This window comes from Arvicola amphibius, chromosome X (assembly GCF_903992535.2).
Source record: "Arvicola amphibius chromosome X, mArvAmp1.2, whole genome shotgun sequence".
NCBI lineage: Eukaryota > Metazoa > Chordata > Mammalia > Rodentia > Cricetidae > Arvicola > Arvicola amphibius.
The window spans coordinates 1,292,218-1,318,029 of record NC_052065.1 but is presented as its reverse complement, the minus strand read 5'-3'; the positions used below and the strand labels follow the sequence as shown (position 1 = coordinate 1,318,029).

Here is a 25,812-nt window from a genome sequence, read left to right as displayed (position 1 = left end):
AGATAAGAGGTCTTGGTGTGGAAGGTCCTTCTGTCTGTGTGTTGTTTTTCATTCGATGATGAGTAAAGAACTGCTTTGAGCCTATGGCAGGAAAGAACAGAAGCAGGTGGGGAAAACTAAGCTGAATTCTGGAAGGCAGAAGGGCAGAGTCAGAAAGAAGCCATGGAGCAACCAGAGATAGATGCTGTGAACTTTACCCACTAAGCCACAGCCATGTGGTGATATACAGGTTAATAGAAATGGGTTAAATTAATATAAGAGTTAGCCAATAAAAAGCTGGAACGAATGGGTCAATTAATGCAGTTTCTGTGTAATTATTTCAGAGCTGAGCAGTCAGGAATGACAAAGCAGCCTCTCTCCTTGCTCTAAGGTCTCAGTTTCCTGACCTGGTTCCCTGCTGTCATGTTTTCCTGTCCATCTGGAAACATGAGCCTGAATTATTCCCTCCTCCTACAAGATTCATTTCTCAAAGTATTTTATCACAGCAGTAGAAAAGCAACTAATTCAAGGGCTTAGAAGAAGCATGGTGGAACATGCCTGTAATACCAGTGCCCTGAAGTCAGTGATAGCATGTCTATACATTCAGGGTGACCATGATCTAGATGTAGAAATTGTCTCAAAAATAAAAACCAAATAAGAAAATGGCCATATTGCTACTAATTTCATCATTCCCTTCCTTCCCTTTAATTCTGTTCTGCCATCATCTCTCCCTTTTCCTTCTATATTGTTAAAGAACCAGGATTGAGCTAGTGGTATAGTTTTAAAATGAGCTATTTATTGGCCAACATTGAAACATTTCCTTCAATACATTTCAAAATAATATAGACTAGATGCATCTATCATGATCGACAGTTGTATACTGAAAGGGTTTTCTACATGTGGTTTCAGGAGATCTCTCCCTTCATCCCAGCCATATCATTGGTTGTTCCCTACCCCTAGATTTTTGTGAACAATTCTCGGGACTTAACTAGGAGCTTTCCTGGTATGTTGATGCCACTTCTTCTAGCACCGGATCTACATATAGCAATAACTTTTTTAAATGTCACTACCTCCAATGACAGGGTTTGAAATTGTGCCTCATAGAGAAAGAAAACAGTTTATAGACAGGGATAAACCAGTCAGGTATGTCTTGACTATGAGCAGGGAGACACACTGGCAAACACACCCCACTTCTCAAATACTGTGTAAGAAACATAACAAAGGGAACTGAAAATTTATCATGGTTAGTTAAATTTCTTTTGCACTCATACACTAATGAGTGACACTTGGGAGATGATTTCAGTGGGAGATAACATTTGATGATGTAATAAAGGTCTCAGAACTCTGAACAGGCCAGTCACCACTCAACTGGTTGTGAAGTCAGCAGCCAGTCTTGAAGAGCACATGAGGGAAGCCATCATGCTTTCCTTAGTCTAGGTGATTCTGTCAAATAACTGGCCACCAATTTGTTTAGAGACAGTGTAACAGGTAAGTATACTTATACATGTAAGTATAAGCTGCATTCACATTTGTTGTATATGTAATTAATGTTTCTAAGTATCCATATCAGAATTTATGACTGACTTTGAAAAGGTAGGCACACCACTACATGTATATTGACAGTAAAGTGGTAGTTACATGTTCTCCTCCAAGATCCATGACATTCTCTGTATTTTCCCAGGTTTCCTGTATTAGGCATGGCTTGCCTCTCATAAATGGGCCTTAAATACATTTAGAGAGAGAGTTTGGCATGCCATCACTGGATCTCTAGGGCTATCTTTCCATGGTGGTCATTGTTGTGGTTCATAGGCATCATAGCCGGATAGGTCTATTGGTTGTTTTCCTACCTTGAAAACCTTCGTGGTACCATTAAAGTTAGACCAGAGGGAGGCTGCACTCAGGTGAGTTCCACCTGAGAGGTTTCTGAACTGAGTCTGACGTTCATGGTGTCTTTATCAGTAGGGACTTACCTTTTACCTCTAAGGGGCAGCCAAAGGCAATAGCAATATTCTGTTTTGGTATTCTCTTTGATAGCCCTCACCAATAATTCAAAAGAGGGCTTCTATGCCTGCAGTTGTAGATTGTGTTAGCTGATATTTGGCTCTTGGAGGAAGCAATATAAGTGCAGATGAGATATTTTCTTTTATACACTATATTTATACAGAATTCATATGCTTTATATGTCATTTACTTTTTAAGGAAATAATAGTAGAGTTTATCATAATTTTTCAGAAATTCTTACTGTTGTTTTACCCTCTACCATACTCCTTCTGTATTTATTATTTCCTTCATCCCTCCGTGAATCCCCATTTTCTCTATTTCCCACATGAGATTTCTCGTAACCTGCCATTCTCCTCTGCATTGGTCCTCTGCCACATATAGTGACAAACGGGGCCTTTTATTATCTATGTTTTGGGAGTTGATCTAGAATATATACTCACATCTGATGTTTTATACCTAGGAGCTTTCAATGAGTGAGAACACATGAAGTTTTTCTTTCTGGTCCTGGGTTAGCTCACTCAGTATTGTTCATTTTTCCATCCACTTGCTTGCAAAGTTTATTATTTCATTTTTCTTTACATCTGAATAGTATTCTATAGTGCTTATGCACTGCATTTTCATTATCTATTTGTTGTTTGATGGATATTAAGGTTTTTTCCCTGTCCTAGCTATAGTGAATAGAGCAACAGTGAGCATGGTTGAGCAAATATGTTTGGAGTAGGATGTCTTTTCCTTTGGACATATTTCAAGGAGTGGTATAACTGGGTAATGTGGTAGGTCTATTTTTGTTTCCTGTGAATTCTTTTTCTTTAGATTTATTTATTTATTATGTATACAATGTTCTGCCTCCGTGTATTCCCGCACAACAGAGGAGGGCGCCAGATCTCATTACAGATGGTTGTGAGCCACCACGTGGTTGCTGGAAATTGAACTCAGGACCTTTGGAAGAGCAGCCAGTGCTCTTAACCACTGAGCCATCTTTCCAGCCCCTGTTTCCTGTGAAGTCTCTGCATTGATTTTGATAGTTGCTTTACAGGTTTGTAATCCCCAAAAATGTGAATGAGAACTCTTTCCCCCACACCCACTTCAGCATTAGTTGTCACTTGTTTTGTTGATCATTGCCATCCTACTGGGATGAAAATGATGAAATCTCAAGTTTTGATTTTCACTTCTTCAATTGCTAAGAATGATGAACAAATTTTGAAATGTTATGTGGATTTGGTCACATTTTCTTCTTTTGATAACTTTATGTTCAAGTACCTGACTCATTATCTCATTATTTGAGTGGCTATATTCTTTCTATCCTTTTAATTTTTTCTTTATGCTTTCTGAGTATTAATTCTCTCTCTCTCTCTCTCTCTCTATATATATATATATATATATACATACATATACTTCAGTCTTCCTATATTCCACCCTGCAATATGCCAAAGCAGCTTTATTTATTAACCAACAAAAGCAAAACATACGTAGAAAGTACTTCTGTCTATGTGTTGCTTTTATTGGTTAATGAATATATATATATCTCAAAGATAATCTCCCAATCTGTCGGGTTTTTCATGTGATTTATGTTTTTCACATGCAGGTTTAAATGCACTTTCTTTGTTATATATTTATATATATTTAGTGTTTTAACTATAATATGCTGTGGGATTTTCTTTCCCATTTGGTGTTCTATGTGCTTCTGCATTTGCATGGGTGTGCTTTACCTTAGTTTGGGGAAATTTTCTTCTAAGATCTTAAGAGTGCCCTATTGACTTGGCAATCTTCTCCCTCATCTATGCCTACAATTTGAAGGTTCGGTTTTTTATGATGTGCCACATTTCTTGTATGTTCCTTCTCTGTGTTTTTGTAAAATTTTCATATTCCTTGCTTGTTTGACCTAGATCCTCTACTTTGTCTCTGAGTTCTGATGTTCTTTCTTCTGCTACAGTCATTCTACTTACAAGGATTTCCTCTGAGTTTTCTACTTTAGTTACTGGATTTTTATCTTAGCTTGAGTTCTCCTCAATATTTGTATCTCCTGGTTGAATTCTGTTCTCAGGTCCAAGGCTGACTTTGTCATTTTAACCAATCTTATGTTTGTGCTTCTTGGGCATCACTCAAGCATTTGTTCTCCTTCCGTTCTGTCTCTTTACCTTTAATGACTGTTTCTTTTTGTCTTTTTATATTCCTTTACCTTTAATGACTGTTTCTTTTTGTCTTTTTATATTCCTGGGATCCTTTACTGAAGTCTATGATTGTCATTTTAAGTTATGTGTCCTTGTCCTGGGGTTCATCTATACAGTTCTCATTAGCAAATGCTTGTCCAGGTCTGGTAGGTTTTGGAGAGAAAGCACTGACTTGATTTTTCAGATTGATTGAATTTTGTAGTGAGATCTGGGCATATGGACTTATTCTGTTAGTTTCTGTCATATATGCACAGACCAGATTGGATCAAAAAAGAAAAAGTATGGGCATGTTGGGCATGTTGTACAGAAAGTTTGAAAATGGCCAGAGAGGAATGAAGTCTGGTAAAAGTGAACTGAGATAAGTGAATAGTGAACATACGATGTCTGTCCCTCATGTTCCGGGACTTGATGGAGGGCATAGATTTGACTGGATGAAAAAGTTTTATGTGGTAAAGGAGAGGCCTTCTAGATGGGAGGCAAGCAGCGTTGTTCCTGGCAGAAGCCTAGAGGTTGTTTGACGTGCACACATTGGTGGTTATACTGGGCTTGGCCATAGGTATGTGTCTCAGGGATAGATTTTGTAGTTGGGAAGTCTATGTGTCAGGGGAAGGTCAAGGACACTCACTGGGTTAGACCCTGAAGAATGTTAAGTGAGATCTGGATGGATGGGGAGGTTAGATGCTGTGTCCCGGAAGTATCCCTTTTTTGTCTCCTTTCATTTATTTTATTTTGAAGTCTATCTTGTCTGAAATTAGGGTAGAGTTTGTATACTATTCCTATTTGCTTAGGATAATTTTTTCATCCAGGGTCACTCCCGACTTTGAAAACACAATGAGTTCCTAATAAACCATACAAAGATAGCTCTTGTTTCTTTATCCAATTTGAGTTTTTGATTGTGAAGTAGACATCACTGGTTCTTAAAGTCATTATTAACAGGTGTTCTTAGTTGCAGTCATTTTTATAGTTTTGATATTTGTATTCTTAGTTGTAGATTATATTGTAGTTAACTATAACTTTATTTTCTTTCTACAGTAAATTTTCTAAACTTCATCCTGCCTTAGATTTAGTAAATTCTAAAATACACACTTGCCACTGTATTACACAAGCTCAGTTCTTTCATTGAGGATAAAACCAAGGAAAATGTGAATGTATATTTACATAAGTTTCACATATATATGTGTGTGTGTATTATACATGACAATTCCCATATATGATGCACATGACACCATTGATTTTAAGTAAATATGGTATTAATCCAGATATAGGAACTCAATGATTGATCAGGAAAACCATGGTTCATCCATACAATGAGAAACTTGTCATTATAAAAGTTGACAAACTTCTCATACTTGATGAAACCTGACATTAGTTACATTGTGTGGTGGCTACTGCCTCTAATGCCAGCAGTTGAAAGGAGAGGAAGCAGGATTGCTTCCAACTAAAGGCCACAATGGGGAGATAGTTCTAGGCCAGCCAGGGATACAAAGACATACAGTGTCACACAAATGAATAGTTAAATGGACTGAGTAAAAAAAAATTAATGTATAACTACACTTCTATCTTTAAGGTTGGCAAATAACTCCATGATATGGCTACTTCATAAATTATCAAATTGTTGTGCTTGAAGTAGCTTTCTATTTTCACATGAAATTTCATATTATCATGATTATCTGAAAGACTAAATATGTGGAACCAAAATTCATTGTGATTCTGTAAACAGTGGAAAAAGAAAATCTTAATCGTGTGTGGATTATCAATGAGCTACTAAATTTTCCCACTGAGCAATTCTTTTTGAGTTTGATCAGAACACATTCCCTGCAGGAGATTGCCTGGTCAAAAGTCCATCTGCTCAACAAAGCCCTTCTTCCCTGGTCCTGCCCCCACTAGGGATAATCTCCCAGTCCTGAAGAATTCATCCTCATGATGTCCTGTGTTCTTTGCAGTTGCCAGGTGTTCAGAGTCACCGTTGTGATGGTCAGCAGGCGTGCCAGCAGGCAGCTAGGAGGCTTTGCTTTGGCCACTCTAGCATGGATCCTGTGCAGCGTCTCCATGAGCCTCCCTCAGTGGCGAGTGTGGTGTTTTCAGGAGCCCTTGGATTCCAAGCCCAGAATGACTTTAGTGGGGATGTGGAAAACCTGTGTTTACCACCAGGAAGGCGATTCCAACATTTCCAAAGTGTGTTACAAATATAAAAACCAGGACACCTTCGTCCCTTTGGACATTCGAGTGTCTCAACACTTTCTACTGATCTCCAGCTTTCTTGGCACGATTGCCACAGTCACTGTCATTGTGGCTCTTTGGAAATTGTACTCAGGGAGACTCCGGAAGAAAGCCACCTCCAATCCATTCATGGTTCCAGGGATTCTGAACGTCATTGCTAGCATTTTTGTCTTCTTATCCATCGTGTACAACTATTTATCCATCATTCGCAAGGATGGGATTGCCTTCCCCCCATCATTCCACACACCCTCTTTCCCAGATACCCAGAAGGTTGGCAATGCGCTGGCAATGGCGACCCTTTCTTGCTTTCTATTTCTAGTGGGTGGCATAATTTCTCTTTCTTTTACTCTTCCCCAGCATTTCCTACTATATTCTATCCTTTAAATATAAATTTCCAACTTCCATACACTTGAAAATCCAAAATTACAAGGAGTAATCACAACTATTTTTCGGATACCTCCCAAAAACTTCCAGATTCAGAACCTTGCCCGAGGAAGAGAAGTGGGCTTCCAGTTATATTTCTTGTCTTGGGTGCTCCAGTTTTTCATCGAGAGGTTTATGGATTTTCATTAAATAAATTCTTACCCACTTAATCTTATAAGTTCTGGAATTGAATTACTCTTAGTGACAGTAAATTATCAAGGAACATAGTAGATATGGAAATAAGTGTCAGGATACAATGACCCCTTACATCATCCTCTAAATTCATAAAAATTAAAGCAGAATGATTTCCCATGTTGTACAAATTGCAACTCTCCGCCAGATGATATTTCACAAAGTATGTTACAAATTTCTATGAGGAATCTCCCCAATGCTTTTGTCAAAATACCTGTGAAGATTTTCCCATATTTCCTTGCTCCCTCTTTTGCTCCTTTTGATTTTTCCTTTGCAAGAGTTTTAAAATTTGAGGAATCTCATCCCAACTTTTATTCTCCTTGTACTCCATCTTTATTACATACAAAACATTTTCAAACTATCCTATACTTAATTAGCTTAACAAGTGTTCCATGTTATAGTTCCTTACAGGTTTTTATGTCTTTACTTGTGAGACATTTCCTAGGGAAATGTAAAAGAAAATATTCACCTCAGAGAAAGCATCAACTAAAGCAATACAATAATTCTAAGTAAGTATAACTTGAATGGAATGGACTAACTTGAGGAACTCCCTAAGGAAAGCACCAATCTAAATTCTTGAAAGAAGTGTCATTTTGCCTGAGAGTTTGGGATCTAGTTTATAGGTGCAAGGGAGTCATGTGGCAGGATCTTGAGATTGCTAATTACCTTGCAGTCATAGATAGAAACCAGAGAGAGGCAAATGCTCCATTTGATTGGCTTTCTCCTTTTCATATAGTCCATGGCCCAAGCCCATGGAATGATGCTACCCACCTTTAGGATAGGTCTTCCCACTTCAACCTACCTATTTAAAATAACCCCATACAGGAATTCCCAGAGGTTAATGAAATAGAGATAGTGTCTCACAAGTGTGTCCAGAAACATTATATGTCACTCTAGATTCTGTGAAATTAACAATGAGTATATGAAGGGGAAGCCCAACCAATCACCTTGTTTGTAAGGCGTGTCCCCCTTAGTCTAATATTTACTTATAAAATCTTGCGGGCCTGCGGCCTGCCTGTTCTTTATATTCCTGTGCTCCTCACTGGAACCTTGGATTTGTAAGTTCGCTTTTCTTTCCTTTATTAAAGCTGAATATTATATATATTAAAGCTAGACTGGTTAATCATAACTGCTGATCAACCATGCCCCTTCATTTTTGCGCCCAGCATGGGGCTCGAACCCAAGACCCTGAGATTAAGAGTCTCATGCTCTACCGACTGAGCTAGCCAGGCACTAGCCCTGCTTGTACAGAGCACAGGACAGGCGCCCATGACTCAGCCCAAGCATGCTAACCCCTCAGGAGGCGCCAGTACCAGCTGAGTTTGGCCTCGGCCCTGACCTGCCAGAGAAAAGCAGTTACTGCCTGCATTGCGTCCTGGTGATCGAGCTTGTGCAGCCGCCACTGAACCAGCATGACCCCACTGCCATTACAGGGCATGCCTGACCAGCTTCCTGGCTTCCTCTGCTGGTACTGCTGACTCAGTTTGGCAATCCTGCCGAGCAGTTACTGCCCGCACTGCGATCCTGGAAGTAAGGCATGAGCAACCAAGCCAGAGCATGAGCTGGCAAACTGACCACAGGGCACATAACTCGACCCGAGCATGCTCCCTTATTCCCGCAGGCCCCGCCCTTCCCCACCCAGCTATAACCTACACAGTACATGGTCTGTGAGCTGCTATTTTTTAGAATTTCCTTTCCAGTTCTGACTTTTTCGGCCACGTGCACCCCGCCACCTACTGGCAGGCAACGGTCATTACAGGTAAAATTTCTTTCGATTAAAAAAAAATGCTTCTGCAGCCTATTTAATTATACTATGGTAGAGATATTGCAGGATACATATGATGTTCCCATAATTTGGATATTTATAGGGCTTGCACTTTTTCTCATATTTGGTTTCCTCCTTACATCGTTTGATAATAGAGAAATGATAAAGTCCTTACAGAATGAAACCAGGATTCTTAGGGCAGAGGGTGAATGCTTAAGAGCAGAGGTTGAATGCTTAAGAAAGGGCACAACTGTTTTGAGTGACAACTTTAAGTCGGTTGAGGTATTTGCAAAAACAATTCAGACTGACACCAACCTCCTCAAGACAGAGTTTGAAGTTCTCAAAGAAGGAAGTGAGGTAGATGGCTCAGATAGTCGCCATGCCTCTCCTCTCTTGAACAGTCGCCATGAAGCCAGCCACCAGGTCAGACATGCTGAATCTTTCCTGGTAAAACACCACTTTGTGGTGCTACACAGATTATTAGAGATGGGTTAATCAACATGTGAGAATTGGACAATGGGAGGCTGGAACTAATGGGCCAGGCAGTGTTTAAATGAATACAGTTGTGTGTTGTTATTTCGGGTGTAAAGCTAACCATGCGGGAGCTGGGCATGCCTCATCACTACAAGTATACACTATAACACGCTATTAATGTCAATATGATAGTGAATAAATCAGCCTGACTTAAATGACAAGCTCCTAGAAATCCAGAGGAGATGTGGTTTAACAATGAGAACAGTTGCACAGTAAATTGAGAAATTAAGGATATACAGTGGTTCTCAAAAATGATAACTGAAAATTCTCTACTCTCCTCTTCATTTTTAGAATGAAAGGCCAAAAATATCCCTAGTAAGGGGACTGCTTTGGGAAAAGGAAAATAGAATTTTATGAACCATTATTTCAAAATATATACTTGGGTACCTACATGCTTATTATGCCATCGGGCATGAGCAATGACTCCTGATAGCCAACATCATATCGAGAAAACCTAAAATGAAATTCTTAATCTATTGCAGGATATCAGCCACCTCAAAGAAGTGGTACATTCATCCCATGTCTTAGTAAGGGTTTCTATTGTAGAAATAAAACACTATGGCCAAAGGAATTTAGGGCATGGGAAAGAGTTTATTTATTTTTTTTTAGGTACAGGAAAATCAGGGCATAAACCTGGAGGCAGCAGCTGATGCTGATGTAGGGTACATGTTTTCTTGAGAACATCCTCTGTGACTGGACTCTGCATATTTGGTTATGGTTTTCTGTGGTAGTCTCTGTCTATTGCAGAAAGAAATTTCCTCCAAGAGAGATGAAATCTACAGTTACCTGTTGGTAAAGGACAAATGTTTATAGATTATTATTAGGGATTATGCCGGTTTAATAAATTAGTGACCATAGATTCTCTTCCAATAACCATGGTTTCAATAGCACTAGTTATGTTTCCAATACTAAGCATGACATCCATCTGTCAAGGTTTTTAGTATAATTAGAGAGCCATTGGTTACTGTCAAGGTATGTATGCCATTTCTGCTGGTCTTAATGTGGCTAGTAAATATCATAGCTGGGTAGGACTATTGCTTGGCTCTCTCTGTTGTGAAATTGCATGTTAGCTTCTGGTACCATGAAAGCTAGACCTGAGGGATGGGGTGTTCAGGTCAGTTTCAGATCAGGGTCCTCTGGGTCCTGTTCTAAAGTGCATTGTGCCTTAAATAATGGGAGCTTACCTTACACCTCTAAGGGTGGGTAACCAAATGCAGTGGCTCTAGCTATAAGTTTGAAGAGTCTTTTATATTCCTGGACAACAATTCAAAAGAGGGCTTCTCATGCATGATACTAAAGTGTTGGAGGAGGGAGGCCACTTGTTGGTATTTGGCCACTCAGCTAGCTTACACCCAAAGTAATCACACAGAAACTGTATTAATTAAATTACTGCTTGACCCATTAGCTCTAGCTTTTTTGGCTAACTCTTACATATTAATTTAAACCATTTTTATTAATCTGTGTATCGCCATGTGGCAGTGGCTTACTGGCAAAGTTTCAACATGTCTGGGTCTGGTGGTGGCTCCATGACTTCCCTCTGACTCTACCCTTTTTTCTCCCAGCATTTAGTCCAGTCCTCCCTGCCTAGCTCTGTTCTGCCCCACCCTGCTCTGCTATAGGCTCATAGCAGTTCTTTATTCAATAATGGTAATCACAGCATAGAGAGGGAAATCCCACATCACTTCCACTTTTCTGTTTAAATAAAAAGGAAGTCTTTAACTTTAACATAGTAAAATGAGATATAACAAAACAGGTATCTACCAAGAATTATAGTTACAATATTTATATCTATTTTATCTTTTGTCATAACTAAGGAAAACTATACCTTCATCTATAAATTATTTTACTTCATCAAAAACTCCAGACGGATACAGTATTACCTCAGTAAACAGAAAGCACATGTAAGCAACATTTAAAACTCTAGAATTGACAGAGATATCTCGCTACCTGGACAGTCACCCAAAGTTTTCTGTACCATTGGGGCATCAATCCTTATCCTACAGTCCCATAGTATCTAGGAGACTTTTTTATGAAGCAGGACACTTTAAAGACAGTTCCACCTATATTGGCAGTTTGTCAGTCAAATTTTGTGTATCTTGTAGAATGTCTCACAGACTCTTTTATGAATCAGGAACCCCCAAAATCTGTCTCACCTTTAGGCAAGTTTAGCAGTCATTTTTCTGCGGGTTCTGAATGTCCAGTTTATATAGCATGCCATCAATAAGTCCAGGCAAGAGCAGTGTTTTGCCCAAATGTTTTTGCCCAAAGGAGCCTCTTTATGGCTTATCATTCTCTTGAAATAGCTTGGTGCTGCCAGGAGCAGATGTGTCTCTCTGTCATGAAAAGTGTTAAATTTTAAATGCCATATTTTGAAGGTCTCTGAAAGATTTGAAGAATACCTATCTAACTGAAATATATTTCTATTCATCTAGAGAATTTAACAAACATGACTACAAGATTGAGTATTATATATGATAACTATTAACTTATACTTTTAGTTATACATTACATTTTTAAATGAACTACACAATAACAATAATTTAATCAAGAGCAGAAATATACATATAACAAGATTGACCTTAAATTGCATTAATAAACCAAGCTCCATACCAATGCAAATTATTTATATCTATATCATAGTCCCTTTAAATTCAAACAAACATTTATAGATAATATTTGGGATTATGAGTTTAGTTTTTCCCATACTGCTTTCTGCTGATTGTTGTACATAGTAATTTTGGGGGTGTCTATAGAGACCTTCAGGGGGTCTTGTTCCATCAAACCAACACCACTCTGGAAGCAATCCACAGGTTTTCATCTTCTGTGAAAACAAAAGAAGAACCTCTTTTTTCAAAGCAACATATCCTTAGAACCAAATCATGATACCTTTATAATATATATGCTGGTTTATCTTATTAGTCCATACAATGAAATGTCTCTCTGTAGTTAGATTATTTACAGTCCAAAAATTAAAGAAATATACACAATCTAGACTCTGTGAATTTTTTATTTTATGTGGCTTGTGTTTACTGTGTTAATTTTTTAAAAGCTTAATATATTTTATTATTTTTACTCATTTATGCTTGTCTGTATTTTGTCTCTTTAAAGACTTTATCATTTTAAGCCATTAACTGTCTTTTATGACTTTTTGATACTCTTTTGTTTCAAGCCTATGTATATTTATCTGAAACTGACTCATTTAGAAGTTTTTTTTTTTTTAAAATCTGGTTTTGTCTTCATTGTATATCTGTAGTTTTTTTTTGTGCTAAGCAGCTTTTAAAACTTAAATTGTGCCACTACTAGGGTATAAACAGTACGTACTGCTTGCCCACCCTGTCTAAAACTTAAGCTGTGCCATAACTATGGTATATAGAGTGCTTCCTGCTTGCCTGCCCAGTCCAGCATGGTGCAGATGCTTGTGCCTCTGAAAGCCATGCACACAGCCCCATTCTCAGGCACACAGCCAGTCCACATTGCCATTAAGCAAGTTACAACAGTCCGTTCACAAACCCCACTCAAATGTTCTGTAGCCAGACCTCCTGCCTGAAAGAGTCAGAGTTCACGCTGGCAACATGGCCCAGAAAGCTGGCATTTCAAAACAGTGTGACTTTTTTTCTTTTCCTACCACGGAAACAGGAAAACCTCTATTAAAGGAGCTGCTGCATGCCACCAGAAAACAGCAGGAAGCTGTGTTAAACTCTGTATTTTTGTGTCTAGAATTCCTTTTCAAACTGTCTTAGGTTTTAAGTGGATTTTAGTTGACCACGTGGTGCCATTAAAGTTTCTGCAACATGGTCTTTGGCTATTGGAGGGAGAATTGTAAAACCATTTGAAAAAAGTTCATTATAAATATAAATGTATATTTATACTCCAAATTACATGCATTATAGGTTTGATTTTTATACAAATTTTAAAAGTATGATTCCTTGTGGCTTTTGCATCGAAGCATATTTTAATTTTACCTCCCTTCCTCCTTCTCTAGTGTTTATCTCCATCTACTTCCCCTAAGGTTTATACCATTTTTCTCATTACCCTGATCAGATCAATTGCATCCTGCTATTTCCCTTTACACACTTGCAACTTCTTGTGTATTTCCTTCCCTATTACTGTGAAAGGAGCCACCCTTTCCCCATTTTTCTTTATCATATCACTTATATCGTGCAATTCACAATTACCCCATCTTCTTTATTTGCAATCTTATCACTCCTGAAGTACCCCTTTTTCCCCATATTCCTGATCATTTTACTTGTATATCATGTTATTTTTGTATTTAAGTCTGTCTTTGCAATTTTTTGACAACTCTTAACGTGAGGAATAAAGCCAACTTGATCATGGTGCTGATGTGTGTAAGTATTTTGTTTGTAAGTCCTGACTTGAATTTTTTTGAGTATGTGTTCATGAGGAATATTGGCCTGTAGTTTTATTTTCATTGTTGTTATATCTTTACCAGGTTTGAGTATTAAAGTAATTATTAGTTCATAGGAGTTTCAGAGTGCTCTTTCTAAGTAAAGATTCTTAATCCAGTTTCTCACACAGAGGGCCCTGATAGATTCTTTGTTCCCCTCTGAAACAAGTTATACCAACACTGTTTGCATTTCTCTTGATATTATTTTCTTTATTATATTTTATTAGTTCTTTAATGCTCACATATGATGTATTTTGATTATAACCATCCTTATCAAAACTCCTCTCAACTGCCCCCATCCCTGGCAAACACAATTTGAGTTTTCATCTTTTTGTTTTACTTGAGTTCAGTTTCTGTTTCCAAATTGCTCTCAAAAGTATGGTCTTCCTATTAGGGTGTCATATCATTAAGGAAATATGACTATACCTCTCTCAACATCCATAAAATTCCAATTGCTGCTTATTTAGAAGCAGGATTTCTGCCCACTTCCTCCCCTTCATGCTGAGATTTTCCTGAGATTTTGTCTTGGCTTGAACTTGTTCAATTCTTTTGCATCTTGTCACAATCACTGTGAGCTTTTATGTGCAATTATCTTGTTGTGTCTGTAACCATTATTTTATTGAAGTTATCCACCACCTCTGACTCTTAAAATTTTTCCATCTCCTCTTCTGTGACAGTCCCTGAACATTGGTGTGTGTGTGTGTGTGTGTGTGTGTGTGTGTGTGTGTGAGGGAGAGAGGGGGGGGAAGAAAGAGAGAGAAAGAGATAGTGTCTCTGTGTGTATATATATGTGTGTGTGTGTGTGTGTGTAAGAGGGGGGGGGAAGAAAGAGTTATACATCTTATTTAGGTATCAACATTTCACAGTTTCTTATTGTCTTCACATTTACTACCCAAAAATCTCATGTTATTTTCCAACAACTGCAAGAAACTTCTCTGATGAGGGTTGAAAAATGCATGGCTCTATGGGTATAAGTGATTAGGAGTAATTTTAAAAGTATGTCAATTTAGCAAAATAATAGCATTAACTTCACCCCTAGGGCCTCGGATCTATTTAAATAGAGCATCTTGGCCCCATTAACAGCACCTGAAATGGGTTTCATCTCATGGACTAGGCCTTAGATCTGGTCAGAAGTGGTTGGTTACTCCCATAACTGTCATGCAACTATTACACCAGTGGATATATCTTGTTGGGAAAATTGTTATAGTAGCTTACAGGATTTACAGCTAAGAAAAATTGATGCTTACCATCTAGTAGCATGGATAGCATCCTCTAGCAAATAAAATCTCTCTAATAAGGATGACACTTCCTGGTGACTACCAGCTTTATTTCTCCATGTTCTGAGACTCCAGTATGTATTATCTTCAGCAATACAGTTTTACCATCAAGTTCTGGAATGTAATCAAGAAAATAGCCTGTAATGCCAGTGCCAGATTGGTGGGTGGATGGGGTGACTGATAGTCAGGCAGGCAGGGGAATATGTCTTGGTGACACATCTGGAGTTCTGGGGCAGACTCCATATGGTGTCACTGCCAGGCAGGATAGTGGACTGAGTGAGTGATATGCATATCAGCATTAACTTAACATTCTTACCTTCCAAGTTCCAACAACAACTTATTGAGTCCTGAGTATTCAACTGCTTTTTAACTCAAATATTCCAAATTATCTATAATCCTCCAAGAAAATAGATCGAACTCATAAACACCCATATTGCTAGGTCCATCACAGAAACATTCTCACTCTTGCTAACAGCTTCCTTTGTTTTGCTGTAATAAAACACTCTTACCAAAAGCAACTTGGAAATAAAAGAGTTTATTTGACTTAAACTTTCAGGTCCTAGTCCATCACTGAGGGAAGTCAGGGCAGGAACTCAAAGGATAAAGAAAGTGTGGAATATATACACATTAGAGTACTACTCAGCAGTAAAAAACAATGACGTATTTAATTTTGCATGCAAATGGATGGAAATAGAGAACACTATCCTGAGTGAGGTAACCCAGGCCCAAAAGGATGAATATGGGATGTACTCACTCATTAGTAGATTCTAGCCATAAATGAAGGACATTGAGTCTATAATTCATGATCCCAGAGAAGCTAAATAGGAAGGCGAACACCCCCCCCCCCCCAAAAAAAACATGTAGTTATCCTCCTGGATATTGGAAGTAGACAAGATTCCCAGGCAAAAATGGAGAGCTTGGGGGTGGGGGTGAGATGGGGATAAGGGGAGATGGGGAGAGAGAAGTGAGAAGGGGAGGATGGGGAGATCTTGGGGAAATGGGAGAGTTGGGATGGCGGAGGAGTGGGTATGGGAGCAGGGAAGTATATATCTTAATTAAGGGAGCCATTTGAGGGTTGGCAAGAGACCAGACTCTAGAGGAGTTCCCAGGTGTCCAAGGAGATGTCCCCAGCTTGTTTCTTGAGCAGCTGAGGAGAGGGCACCTGAACTGGCCCTATACTATAGCCACTCTGATGAATATCTTGTAAACCACCATAGAATCTTCATCTGGCAATGGATGGAGATAGAGATAGAGACCCACATTGGAGCACTGGACTGAGTTTCCAAGGTCCAAATAGGAGCAGAAGGAGAGAGAACATGAGCAAGGAAGTCAGGTCCGCGAGGGGTGAGCCCACCCACTGTGACGGTGGGACCGATGTAATGGGAACTCACCAAGGACAGCTGGACTGGCTCTGATGGAGCATGTGATCAAAGTGGACTCTCTGAACATGGCTTACATGGAGGGCTGACTGAGAAGCCAAGGACAATGGCACTGGGTTTTGATTCTACTCCATGTACTGGCTTTGTGGAAACTTAGTCTGTTTGGATGCTCACCTTCCTAGTAGACCTGGATGGAGCAGGTAGGACCTTGGACTTCCCACAGGGGAGGGAACCCTGGCTGCTCTTTGGACTGGAGTGGGAGGGGAAGGGGGAGTAGGGGATGGGGAGGGAAATGGGAGGAGGGGAGGAGGTGAACATTTGTAATAATAATAATAATAATAAAAAAAACTTTTTTAAAGCCATAGAAAAACATTGCTTCGTTTGTCCCTTTCTGGCTTACTAACTATCTCATCCTTGGCTAGTTTTCTAATACAGCCCAGAACAACTTGATATGTAAGGTGTTACCCACAGTGAGCTAGAACATCAATTAATATTAATATTAATAAAATATTCATCTTATATCAATTAACATTCAAGAGAGTTCCTCACAGGCATGATCACAAACAAACCTGATAAAGACATTTGCTCAATTGAGACTTTTTTCAATGATCAGGCTGTGACAGTTTGACAGTTAATGCAAACTAGACAGGCACTAATTTAGGTAAACACTGTTAAATATACTTTATTAATGTTTTTTATGACAGCTTTTAGGTTTTGTGGCCACCTTCAGTGGTTAGAGGGAACCTTACTATACTATGACTGAAAAGGCCACTGAAGTATCAAAGGCCCTCCTAAAGGAAACTCACCCATGAACTGGCCTCCTATATTCATTGCACAGGGAAAATGGATCATCTGTCTTAACCACTTTTATTGCTTTGATAAAAATCATGTCAAAAGAAACTTAAAGAAGAAAAACTTTATTTGGGTTTTCAGTTCTAGACTGTCCACTGTGATATGTAAGTGGCAGCATACCAGCATGCATAGTGATTAGAGTAGTAACCTGAGAAAACATATCCTGAACTGTAAATGCAAAGGATGGAGCAGACAGCAGATGAGAGAGAGAGAGAGAGAGAGAGAGAGAGAGAGAGAGAGAGAGAGAGAGAGAGAGAGAGAGAGAGAGAGAGGGAGGGAGAGGGAGAGAGAGAGAGAGAATTTAAAATGACATCTTGTTTAGTAAGCTTAAGCCCATTTCTAGTGGCATCCCTTTTCAGCAAGGCAATGCCTCCTATAGATACTCTAACATTACAAACAACTATAGACTAAATGTTAAAATATGTACACCTATGGGAAACACTAATTCAATCTACCACACTATACTTTATGACACTGATAACTCAGTCTATATCTAAGAACCTAGGCATAAAATATTTTCATTTGGTTTTGACCACACAGTTTTCATAGAAAATTGAAAGAACTATCTAAACTAGTAAACAATTCTAGCAAAACTTCTATGAATCCTCAACAAAATGGATATTTTTATTCATTGTCTTGATGAGAAACAAAGTAGATTTTTAAAAATCTAGGTTCAAGTTCAGCCTCTATGAATTATTATTTGGAAGGACATTACTCACAATAGATCTGATCTTAGACATGAAGATCATTAGACTTCTTAATACATAATAAACCTAGATCACATCCATCTCCCCACTACAGGAATGTGGAAATAACATCTTACCCAGTCTAAAGTATGATGCAACAAATATCATAGACCCCAAGGATTGGGTCTTTCTAAAAGCCTGAAAATAAAGATCCATTAAACTAGTTGAGAATCAGATAAAGATGTACCTTATCAGATTGTCCTGAGCAACCTCATGGATATCAAAGTACTGGGAGGCAGCATTAGGGCTTATATATCCCAATTAAAACCAGAAACTTTAAACCAGGAGAAACAACCTGAAAACTGTAAACAGAAACTGTTCATTTATTTCCCAGCCTTCCATCCAAACTATGTCTCTGTACATATAGAAAACCTAACTAACATTACTACAAGTTTAACTATTATTTATGACTATCTATTAATCTGTAATTTTTAATTATACATTACATTTTCAATTGAGCTGCACAAACACAACACTTTAAACAAGAGCAGAAATGCATATGCACAGTGTAATAAATTGACCTTAAATCTGTATCAATACACTAAGATCCATATCAATGTAAAGTATTCATCTCTGTGTCTTATTCCCCTTAAATGAAAACAGACATTTATAAACTAAATATAAATTATTTTGGGAATTTCGACATAGTTTTCTTAAAACTGCTTCCTGCTGTTTGTTAAGTGAAGTATTTTTAGGGTACCTGGAGATCTTTTGGGGGATCTTGTTCCATCAAATCACATTAGTCTGGAAGGAATTCGCAAGTTCCTATCATCTGTGGTAACAAACGCAGAACCTCTTTTCCAAAGTAACATATCCTTAGACTCAAATTTTGAAATCAAGCTACCCTTAAAATATATATGTTGGCTTAGTTTAGCAGCTTCCAGAAACAAATATTTTTCTGCAGTTAGCTCATTAAACAATCAAAAATCCAAAGAGAGCAAAATAATATACATAATCCAGACTCTCTGTGTATATTCCATCTTTAAATGGCTCATTTAAAAAACCTATTACATTTATTTTATTATCTTACTCCTTTAATCTGTCTGTCTATACTCTTTTATATTACTTTTTCTGTCTCTTTAAACACTCTGTTTTATTTTTTAAAATCATTTACCTCTTTTTACAACTGCCTATATTATTTCCCTTCTCCATCCCAAGCCCACATACATTTTTAAACACACTGTGACACATTCAGAGGTTTATTTTGTCTGAATTTGTTTTTATTATGTATCTGTAATCATTTTCTGACCAGGAAAACCTTTTATTAATGATAAACAGGCATGGCTAGGACCAACACTGCAGCTCTGTCTATTGGCTCCGCCCCATCCAACAAGGCAGAGGTATGTTCATGACCTCTACCAGCCATGCTCACCACCCCAGCTCCAGGAACACAGCAGGTCTATGTTGCCATTAAGCAACTAGAAGCACACTGCTCACAAGTCCCATTTAAGTGTAGGAACTCTAAACTTATCTAGAGTTGTTCCTGCTGCCAGCACAAACCAGGAAGTAATCTTTTAAAGAAGCCATGCAGTTTTGCTGCTAATTCTGTTGTGGGACAATGATCTTGTACCCTGTAAAGATTTATCAGTTGTATTTTAATAAAATGCTACATGGCCAGTAGTCAGGCAGGAAGTATAGGTGGAGCAACGAGAATAGGAGAATTCTGGGCAGAGGAAAGGTTCATTCTGCAGTCATCACCCAGCCACAGAGGAAGCAAGATGAAAATGCCTCACTGATGAAGGTACAAAGCCATGTGGCTAGCACAGGCAAGAATTATGGGTTAATGTAAGATGTAAGAATTAGTTAATAAGAAAGCCTGAGCTACTAGGCCACCAGTTTATAATTAATGTTGGCCTCTGTGTTTTTCTTTGGGACTGAAGAGCTGTGGGACCAGGCAGGATAGAAATTTCAGTCAAAATAATTCTGAGTCAGGAAGTCTTCTTTTAAAGGAATTGTGTCTTTGCGCACTGCCAGCAAAGAAGGCCTATCTGAAAAGAAAATGCAGCTACTAAGAAACTGTGCTTGGCTCCCATTTTTGGGGGGGGGTCTAGAAGTATTCTTTTCTAATGCTGTTTTAGTTCTCATGTGAATCCACACCCAGACAGTGGGTGCCATTAGTAAACAGAGCCTGTGCTTGCATTTAAGTCCTACAAAAAATGTTTCTAAGTACCACCATATGCAGTCAAAGGCTGTACAAACATTTTGTGTCCTTTATACTAAGTTTGAATGATAGAAGCTAATGGACAAAGCTACCTCACTTATCCAGGAAGACAACTAAATTATTATCCTGTGACAGTGTGCTGTAAGTCTCATTTCCTGATCTGCTTTCCATAGATGCAGCCTTCAATATTTTCAACTGGAGCTATGATTCAGTTTCAAATGTTGGGATAAATGATAGTCATGCTAACATCTACTGAAGACCAAACACAGCTCCAGTGACAAGTTAGAGTTTTGAGATATCATGATTTCATTTGCATGAGCTGAAAGCATTTCTAAGTGTACTACTTTTAGACACCTGTGGGTTACATATGTTTCAGCAATGCATTAAGTGATTATGATGGAGATCAGTTTTAACTTAAATGTAAGATCTTCAGAGGATGTTTCATAAGTCCAGGATCTCAGATATTCTCACTCCTTTTAAATATGTTTTTTTTATTTGTGGAGCACTGAGAAGGTGTTTCATTCTTTTTTTTTTCGAGACAGGGTTTCTCTGTAGCTTTGGAGCCTGTCCTGGAACTAGCTCTTGTAGACCAGGCTGGCCTCGAACTCACAGAGATCCGCCTGCCTCTGCCTCCCGAGTGCTGGGATTAAAGGCGTGTGCCACCACCGCCCGGCCTGAGAAGGTGTTTCAAATAGTAAATCATATCATTTCCCATAAACTTGGACTCATAGTGGCTTCACAGACATATGAAATCTATGACCTTCAATGTTGGTATTAGAGACATTTTCTAATATTTATAGCTTTAATGTATCTTAAAGGTCTATCTAAGATTGACATACAAATTTTATCAAAGCAAAAGAAAAATAGACATGATTTCATGTGGTTTTTGTCACAGTTTTTTTTCATAAACTTTCTTTGCTAACCATCAAGGTACTAATGTGTGTCAGCAGGAAGAGATCACTCAAAAACAATAACCTTTTGACTATTTTACACGACAACTCTCCCTTTCTAAGTGTATGAAGGAATGACAGAAATGCTGAGTTTTTCCTCATTTTCTGTATCAGTGATTTTCAACCAGGGAATTCAAGACAACATGGGCCCTTAGAGAACATGTGATGTGATGATTAGTGTTAGATGTCATTTTGACCAAATTTATAATCAGCTTTAAAATGGATCTTTGTTCATGTGTATAGGGAATTACCTTATTATATCAATTGAAATTGTAAGACCTGTTGTCTTCGTTAGGCTTTTATTTGCTATGATAAAATTTTATGAACATAAGCAGGTTAGGAGGAAAGATTTTAGATTTTAGATTTTAGATTTATATACAGTCCATCATCCAGGGAAATTGGCACGTACTCAAGCAGGGCAGAATCTCAGAGACAGGAAATGATACTGAGACAATGGAGGAATGCTGATTACTATTTGCTCCTTGTCATTGCTTAGCATAATGTTTTTTTTTCAAGGTAGGCAGCCTCAAAGTGTCTGCAACTACAATAATGTGGGCCCTCCTATATGAAAAAATTAATAAAATGCAACATTGACTTGAACATAGACAAATTATATGGAGGATTTTCCCAAATGAAGTTCCCTCTAACTTATGTCAAGGTGACATAAAACTATCCATCACAGCCATACAATATGGATGGCATCATTTTATAGGCAGGGAATACTGAACAATATAAAAGGAGAGATCAACATAGGAAGTATAATGCATATATTCATTGCGCTCTTCTTTTTTCATGATCTCCATAAACTATGATATGTGGTTATTAGTAGAAATAGTTTTTGTTACCCTATTGAGAAAATGTTATGAACATCTTTGGGGTGGGAGCTGAATAAACTCTTGAGCATTGTGCAATGCACAAGATGGTGTCTGTAAGCAAGGAGTGTTTACCCCAAATATTGATAGTGCTGAAATTGAGAAGTTTGCTGTAGATATGCACCATATAGTACAATAATAATATATCACTTGTTTTTCATATGTGTGTACCAATAAAAATCAAACACATAATCTTCTACACGAGGTACTGTTTGTGGCTGCCATACCAGGTAGCATAAGTGACAAATATGACTGTCTTTCAATCTATGCTTAAACTCCTGTTCTTAAATCTCAAAGTCTCTTTACAAAATTATTAACATAGCCTCATGGTTCATAGGCTGGCCTCAAATTGGATGTATAGCTAAAGATGATTTTGAATTTCTCGTCTTCCATCCTCCATTTCCTAAGTGTTAGGCTTTTGTGTATTTGCTATCACACACTAGATTTTGAAGTGGTACTGGAGAATGTATTCCAGACATTCATGCATTTCATTCATGATAAGGAAGCACTTTTTCAATAGGGCTAAATACTCTCATTCTTAAACTTTTTCTATAAACTTCAGAGTAACTTATCATTAAAGGTTTTCATTGATACTGTTGTTAGATCTCTGACATTGCTCAATGGTGTTGACAGCACACTGTTATGTGATTGCCTCAAGAATGATTTTATATTTTTTTATTGTGAATGGTCTCATTTACCGCTCACTTGGTACTACTTTTGGAGGTCTAATTTTTTAAAAAGATTTTTGTGCTTTTAACCTAGGTTTCTTCTCTCTATATACTTACTATTCATAAGTGTTATCTTCTCAGAGTGTTACAGATTTCCTGGGTGTTTCATATCTTTCTCATATTTACCATTTCCTTTGACTGGTGGGTCCATAACTTAATTTTACCACATTTTTCAAGTTTATTTTAAGTGCTTAGTGGAAAATAAGTTGGCATTCCACAGAGATACTGGCAGATCCATGTCTATTATAACACTGTACACTACATTGAAGTGAAGAAACTTAGCTGAGTGTCTTACTAATAGACATACAGATATAAATTTTATCTGTCTAGAAAGAGGAATGAGATAATGCAGTTTTCAGAATAATAGATCAAACTAGAGATCATGTTACTTAGTAATAATCTTGACTCAGACAGAAAAAACCATTGATACAAAAATTCATTATATGTATTCTCTTAGATATGGAGTCCAGATTTAAATATAAATATATGTGCATATGACACGTGCATGTGATAATTGAGATGAGAAGAGCTCTGGCCCACCATGGATGACATTCATTCCCTAAACAGGAGCTCCTGAACTGTATGAAGAGTAGAAAAATTGAGCCATGTGCAATGCAACATTCACTTACTCATCCTTCGGAGCTCTTAATTGTGGTAGTAATGTTGCTGGTTTTATCAAGCTCCTGCCACAGGGACTTCTTGTTATGATAGCATGTGGTCTATAACCATGAAGTAAAACAAATGCTTGTGTTAAGAAATTTGGTCACAGCCACAGGAAAATGAATTTAAGATACTCCCACCCATATTGCACTTTGTTTGACAGAATAATTAAGTATATCCCATTGAATTATAAGACAAAATGAAGCTTTCTGAACTTAACTTCTTTCACATTATATTTCATATTTGTTTGCTCAGCAAAAATCAGTTTGGAAAACTTCTGAACTTGTAATCAAAGCATTTTCTGCTCACATTTTCTGTTGTGACAGACTACTAAAATTAATAGAGTAAAAGTTTCTTCTAGACCCTTGTGGAAGAAAATCCCTCATCAAAATTTATGTAGTCAAGGCAAAATTTTATAACTGGACAAGATTTTATGTTTCCAATCAATGTTTTAAATAAACATACTTGCAGTAAGCTTTCTAGAAGTTCATTGTTTGAACAAATAATTGTTTTAAAACATGGTAAATGTTGTGGAAGTCCCATAATTACGCTTTTCTACGATTCAGTATCCAGAGTTAATATTTCAAAGTATATTGTCTAAAAAACTACACAATGAAGAAGTGTAGAGAGATCTCTGTATGTCCAGGCATGAGTCTGGGACCTCAGAGGGAGTAGACTTGAGCCAGGACCTCTGTGAATCCTGGCATTGGCCTGGTACATCAAAGGGTATAGGTAGAAACCAGAAACCTCTGCTGGTCTGGGTCTGAGCATGAGTCTGGAACCTCTGAAGGAATAAGAATGAGCCACATCCTCTGCGGATCTGGGCATACCTGAGCCTGGGAACTCCATGGGAGTAGACTGGAGCCAGAGACCTTTGCAGGACCACCTCTAAGCCAGGCACCTCTGCAGGAGCAGATCCAGACCTGGATTTACAGAAACAGCTCAAAGCAGGTAACCTAGACCAAAGCAGGCTGGAGGCAATGAACTGCACCTTAGGCTGGAGCTGGCCTGAAGATGGCCTGAAGCAACAAATTCCACAGGAGTGGGACTGAACCAGCTACTTAAGCTGGAGTGGAGCTGAAAAAGCAAGCTCCATGGCAGCAGGAACAGATCCACTTCAGGGACATTGGCGGACCAGGACTGAGCCAGCGACCTGGGTGAGAGAAGACCTGAGATAGGGAACTCCACAGGAACAGGTACAAGGGAACAACTGCTGAGTAAGAGAGCCAGATACAGAGACTGCTGAGGGTCCAGATGTGAATATGGGACCTTCAAGGGAGTAGACCTAAACCAGGACCACTGAGTGTCTGGGTGTGAGTGTAGGATTTCTGAGGAACTAGGCCTGAGCCAGGTCCCTTGCAAGTCTGAGTATGAATCTGGGATATCCAAGAGAGTAGGCAGGAACCAGAGATCTCTGCAAGTCCAGGCTTGAGTGTGGGACTTTAGAAGAAGTAGGCTTGAGCCAGGACCTCTGTGGGGCTGGGCGTTGGTCAGGTCAAAAGGAATAGGAACCAAAAACCTGTGGGTCCAAGTCTGAGCACGAGTCTGGGACCTCTGAGGGAGTAAGCCTGAGCCAAATCCTCTGCAGGTCTGGGCACACCAGAGCCTGGGAACTCTGTTGGAGTGGACCAGAGCCAGAGACCTTTGCAAGATCAACTCCAAGCCAGGGACTTCTGCATGAGCAGATACAGAACAGGATTTAGAGAAACAGATCAAAGCCAACAACCTAGGCTAGAGCAGGCCTGAGACAGCAAATTCCAAGGGAGTAGAGCAAAGCCCCAGAGTGCTGAGCGACCTCCAGAAACACAGAGTGACCAAAGGGGTAACTAGAACCATGGCACTAACTGTACTATGGGGAACAACCATCTGAGCCTTGGATTCACGGGCAACTAGACTATTAATCAACCGAATCACTAACAACCCCAAACACACCTATTAGAGGAAAAGATGAGTAGAAAAGATAAGAACACATGCAATACCACAAAGAGGAACATGACACCAGTAAAACCTGAAGACCCTACAATAGCAAGACTTGAAAAACCAAATATTAATGAAGCAGAAGAAAATGACCTAAAAGTAACTTCAGGAGAATGTTTGAAATTCTTAAAGAGGAAATGAGAATTTCCCTCATGGAAATAAAGGAAAAGACAAACAAAAACTTGGAAGACATTGGCAAATCCCTTAAAGAAAACAAAAAAGCAATCAAACATATGAAAGAAACTATTCAAGACCCGAAAACTGACAGAAAGACAATAAATAAAACAGAAGCTGAGGGATTTATAGAAACAGAAACCATGAAAAAATGATCAGTAACCACAAATGCAAGCATAAACAGCAGAATACAAGAGATGGAAGAGAGAATCTTAGGCGCGGAAGATACAAGAGAGGAAATAGACTCGTCAAAGAAAACTTTAAAGCTAACAAAACCTTAACCCAAAATATCCAGGAAATATGGGGCACTATGAAAAGGCCAAACCTAAAAATAATAGATATAGAA

General features: G+C 38.4%; 1 protein-coding gene and 1 non-coding gene across 2 annotated transcripts; one reads left to right on the top strand and one right to left on the bottom strand.

Moving 5' to 3' along the window:
- Positions 1-1,039: 1,039 nt before the first annotated feature.
- LOC119804917 (claudin-34-like) lies at positions 1,040-6,755 on the top strand. Its single transcript, XM_038316684.2, has 2 exons — positions 1,040-1,122; positions 6,095-6,755. Exons 1-2 carry the CDS (start codon positions 1,040-1,042, stop codon positions 6,753-6,755), a joined length of 744 nt encoding a protein of 247 aa, XP_038172612.2.
- A 1,390-nt stretch (positions 6,756-8,145) lies between these two features.
- On the bottom strand, positions 8,146-8,218 carry Trnak-cuu. Its single transcript has one exon. It is a non-coding gene; the product is annotated as a tRNA-Lys (tRNA).
- Between the last annotated feature and the right edge of the window lie 17,594 nt (positions 8,219-25,812).

What these genes read in the sequence shown, in the direction of transcription:
- LOC119804917 (XM_038316684.2), top strand. Translation starts at nt 1,040, where the DNA reads ATGTCACTACCTCCAATGACAGGGTTTGAAATTGTGCCTCATAGAGAA. An exon ending in GACAGGGATAAACCAGTCAG is followed by an intron (nt 1,123 to 6,094) that starts GTATGTCTTGAC and finishes TGTTCTTTGCAG; the next exon opens with TTGCCAGGTGTTCAGAGTCA.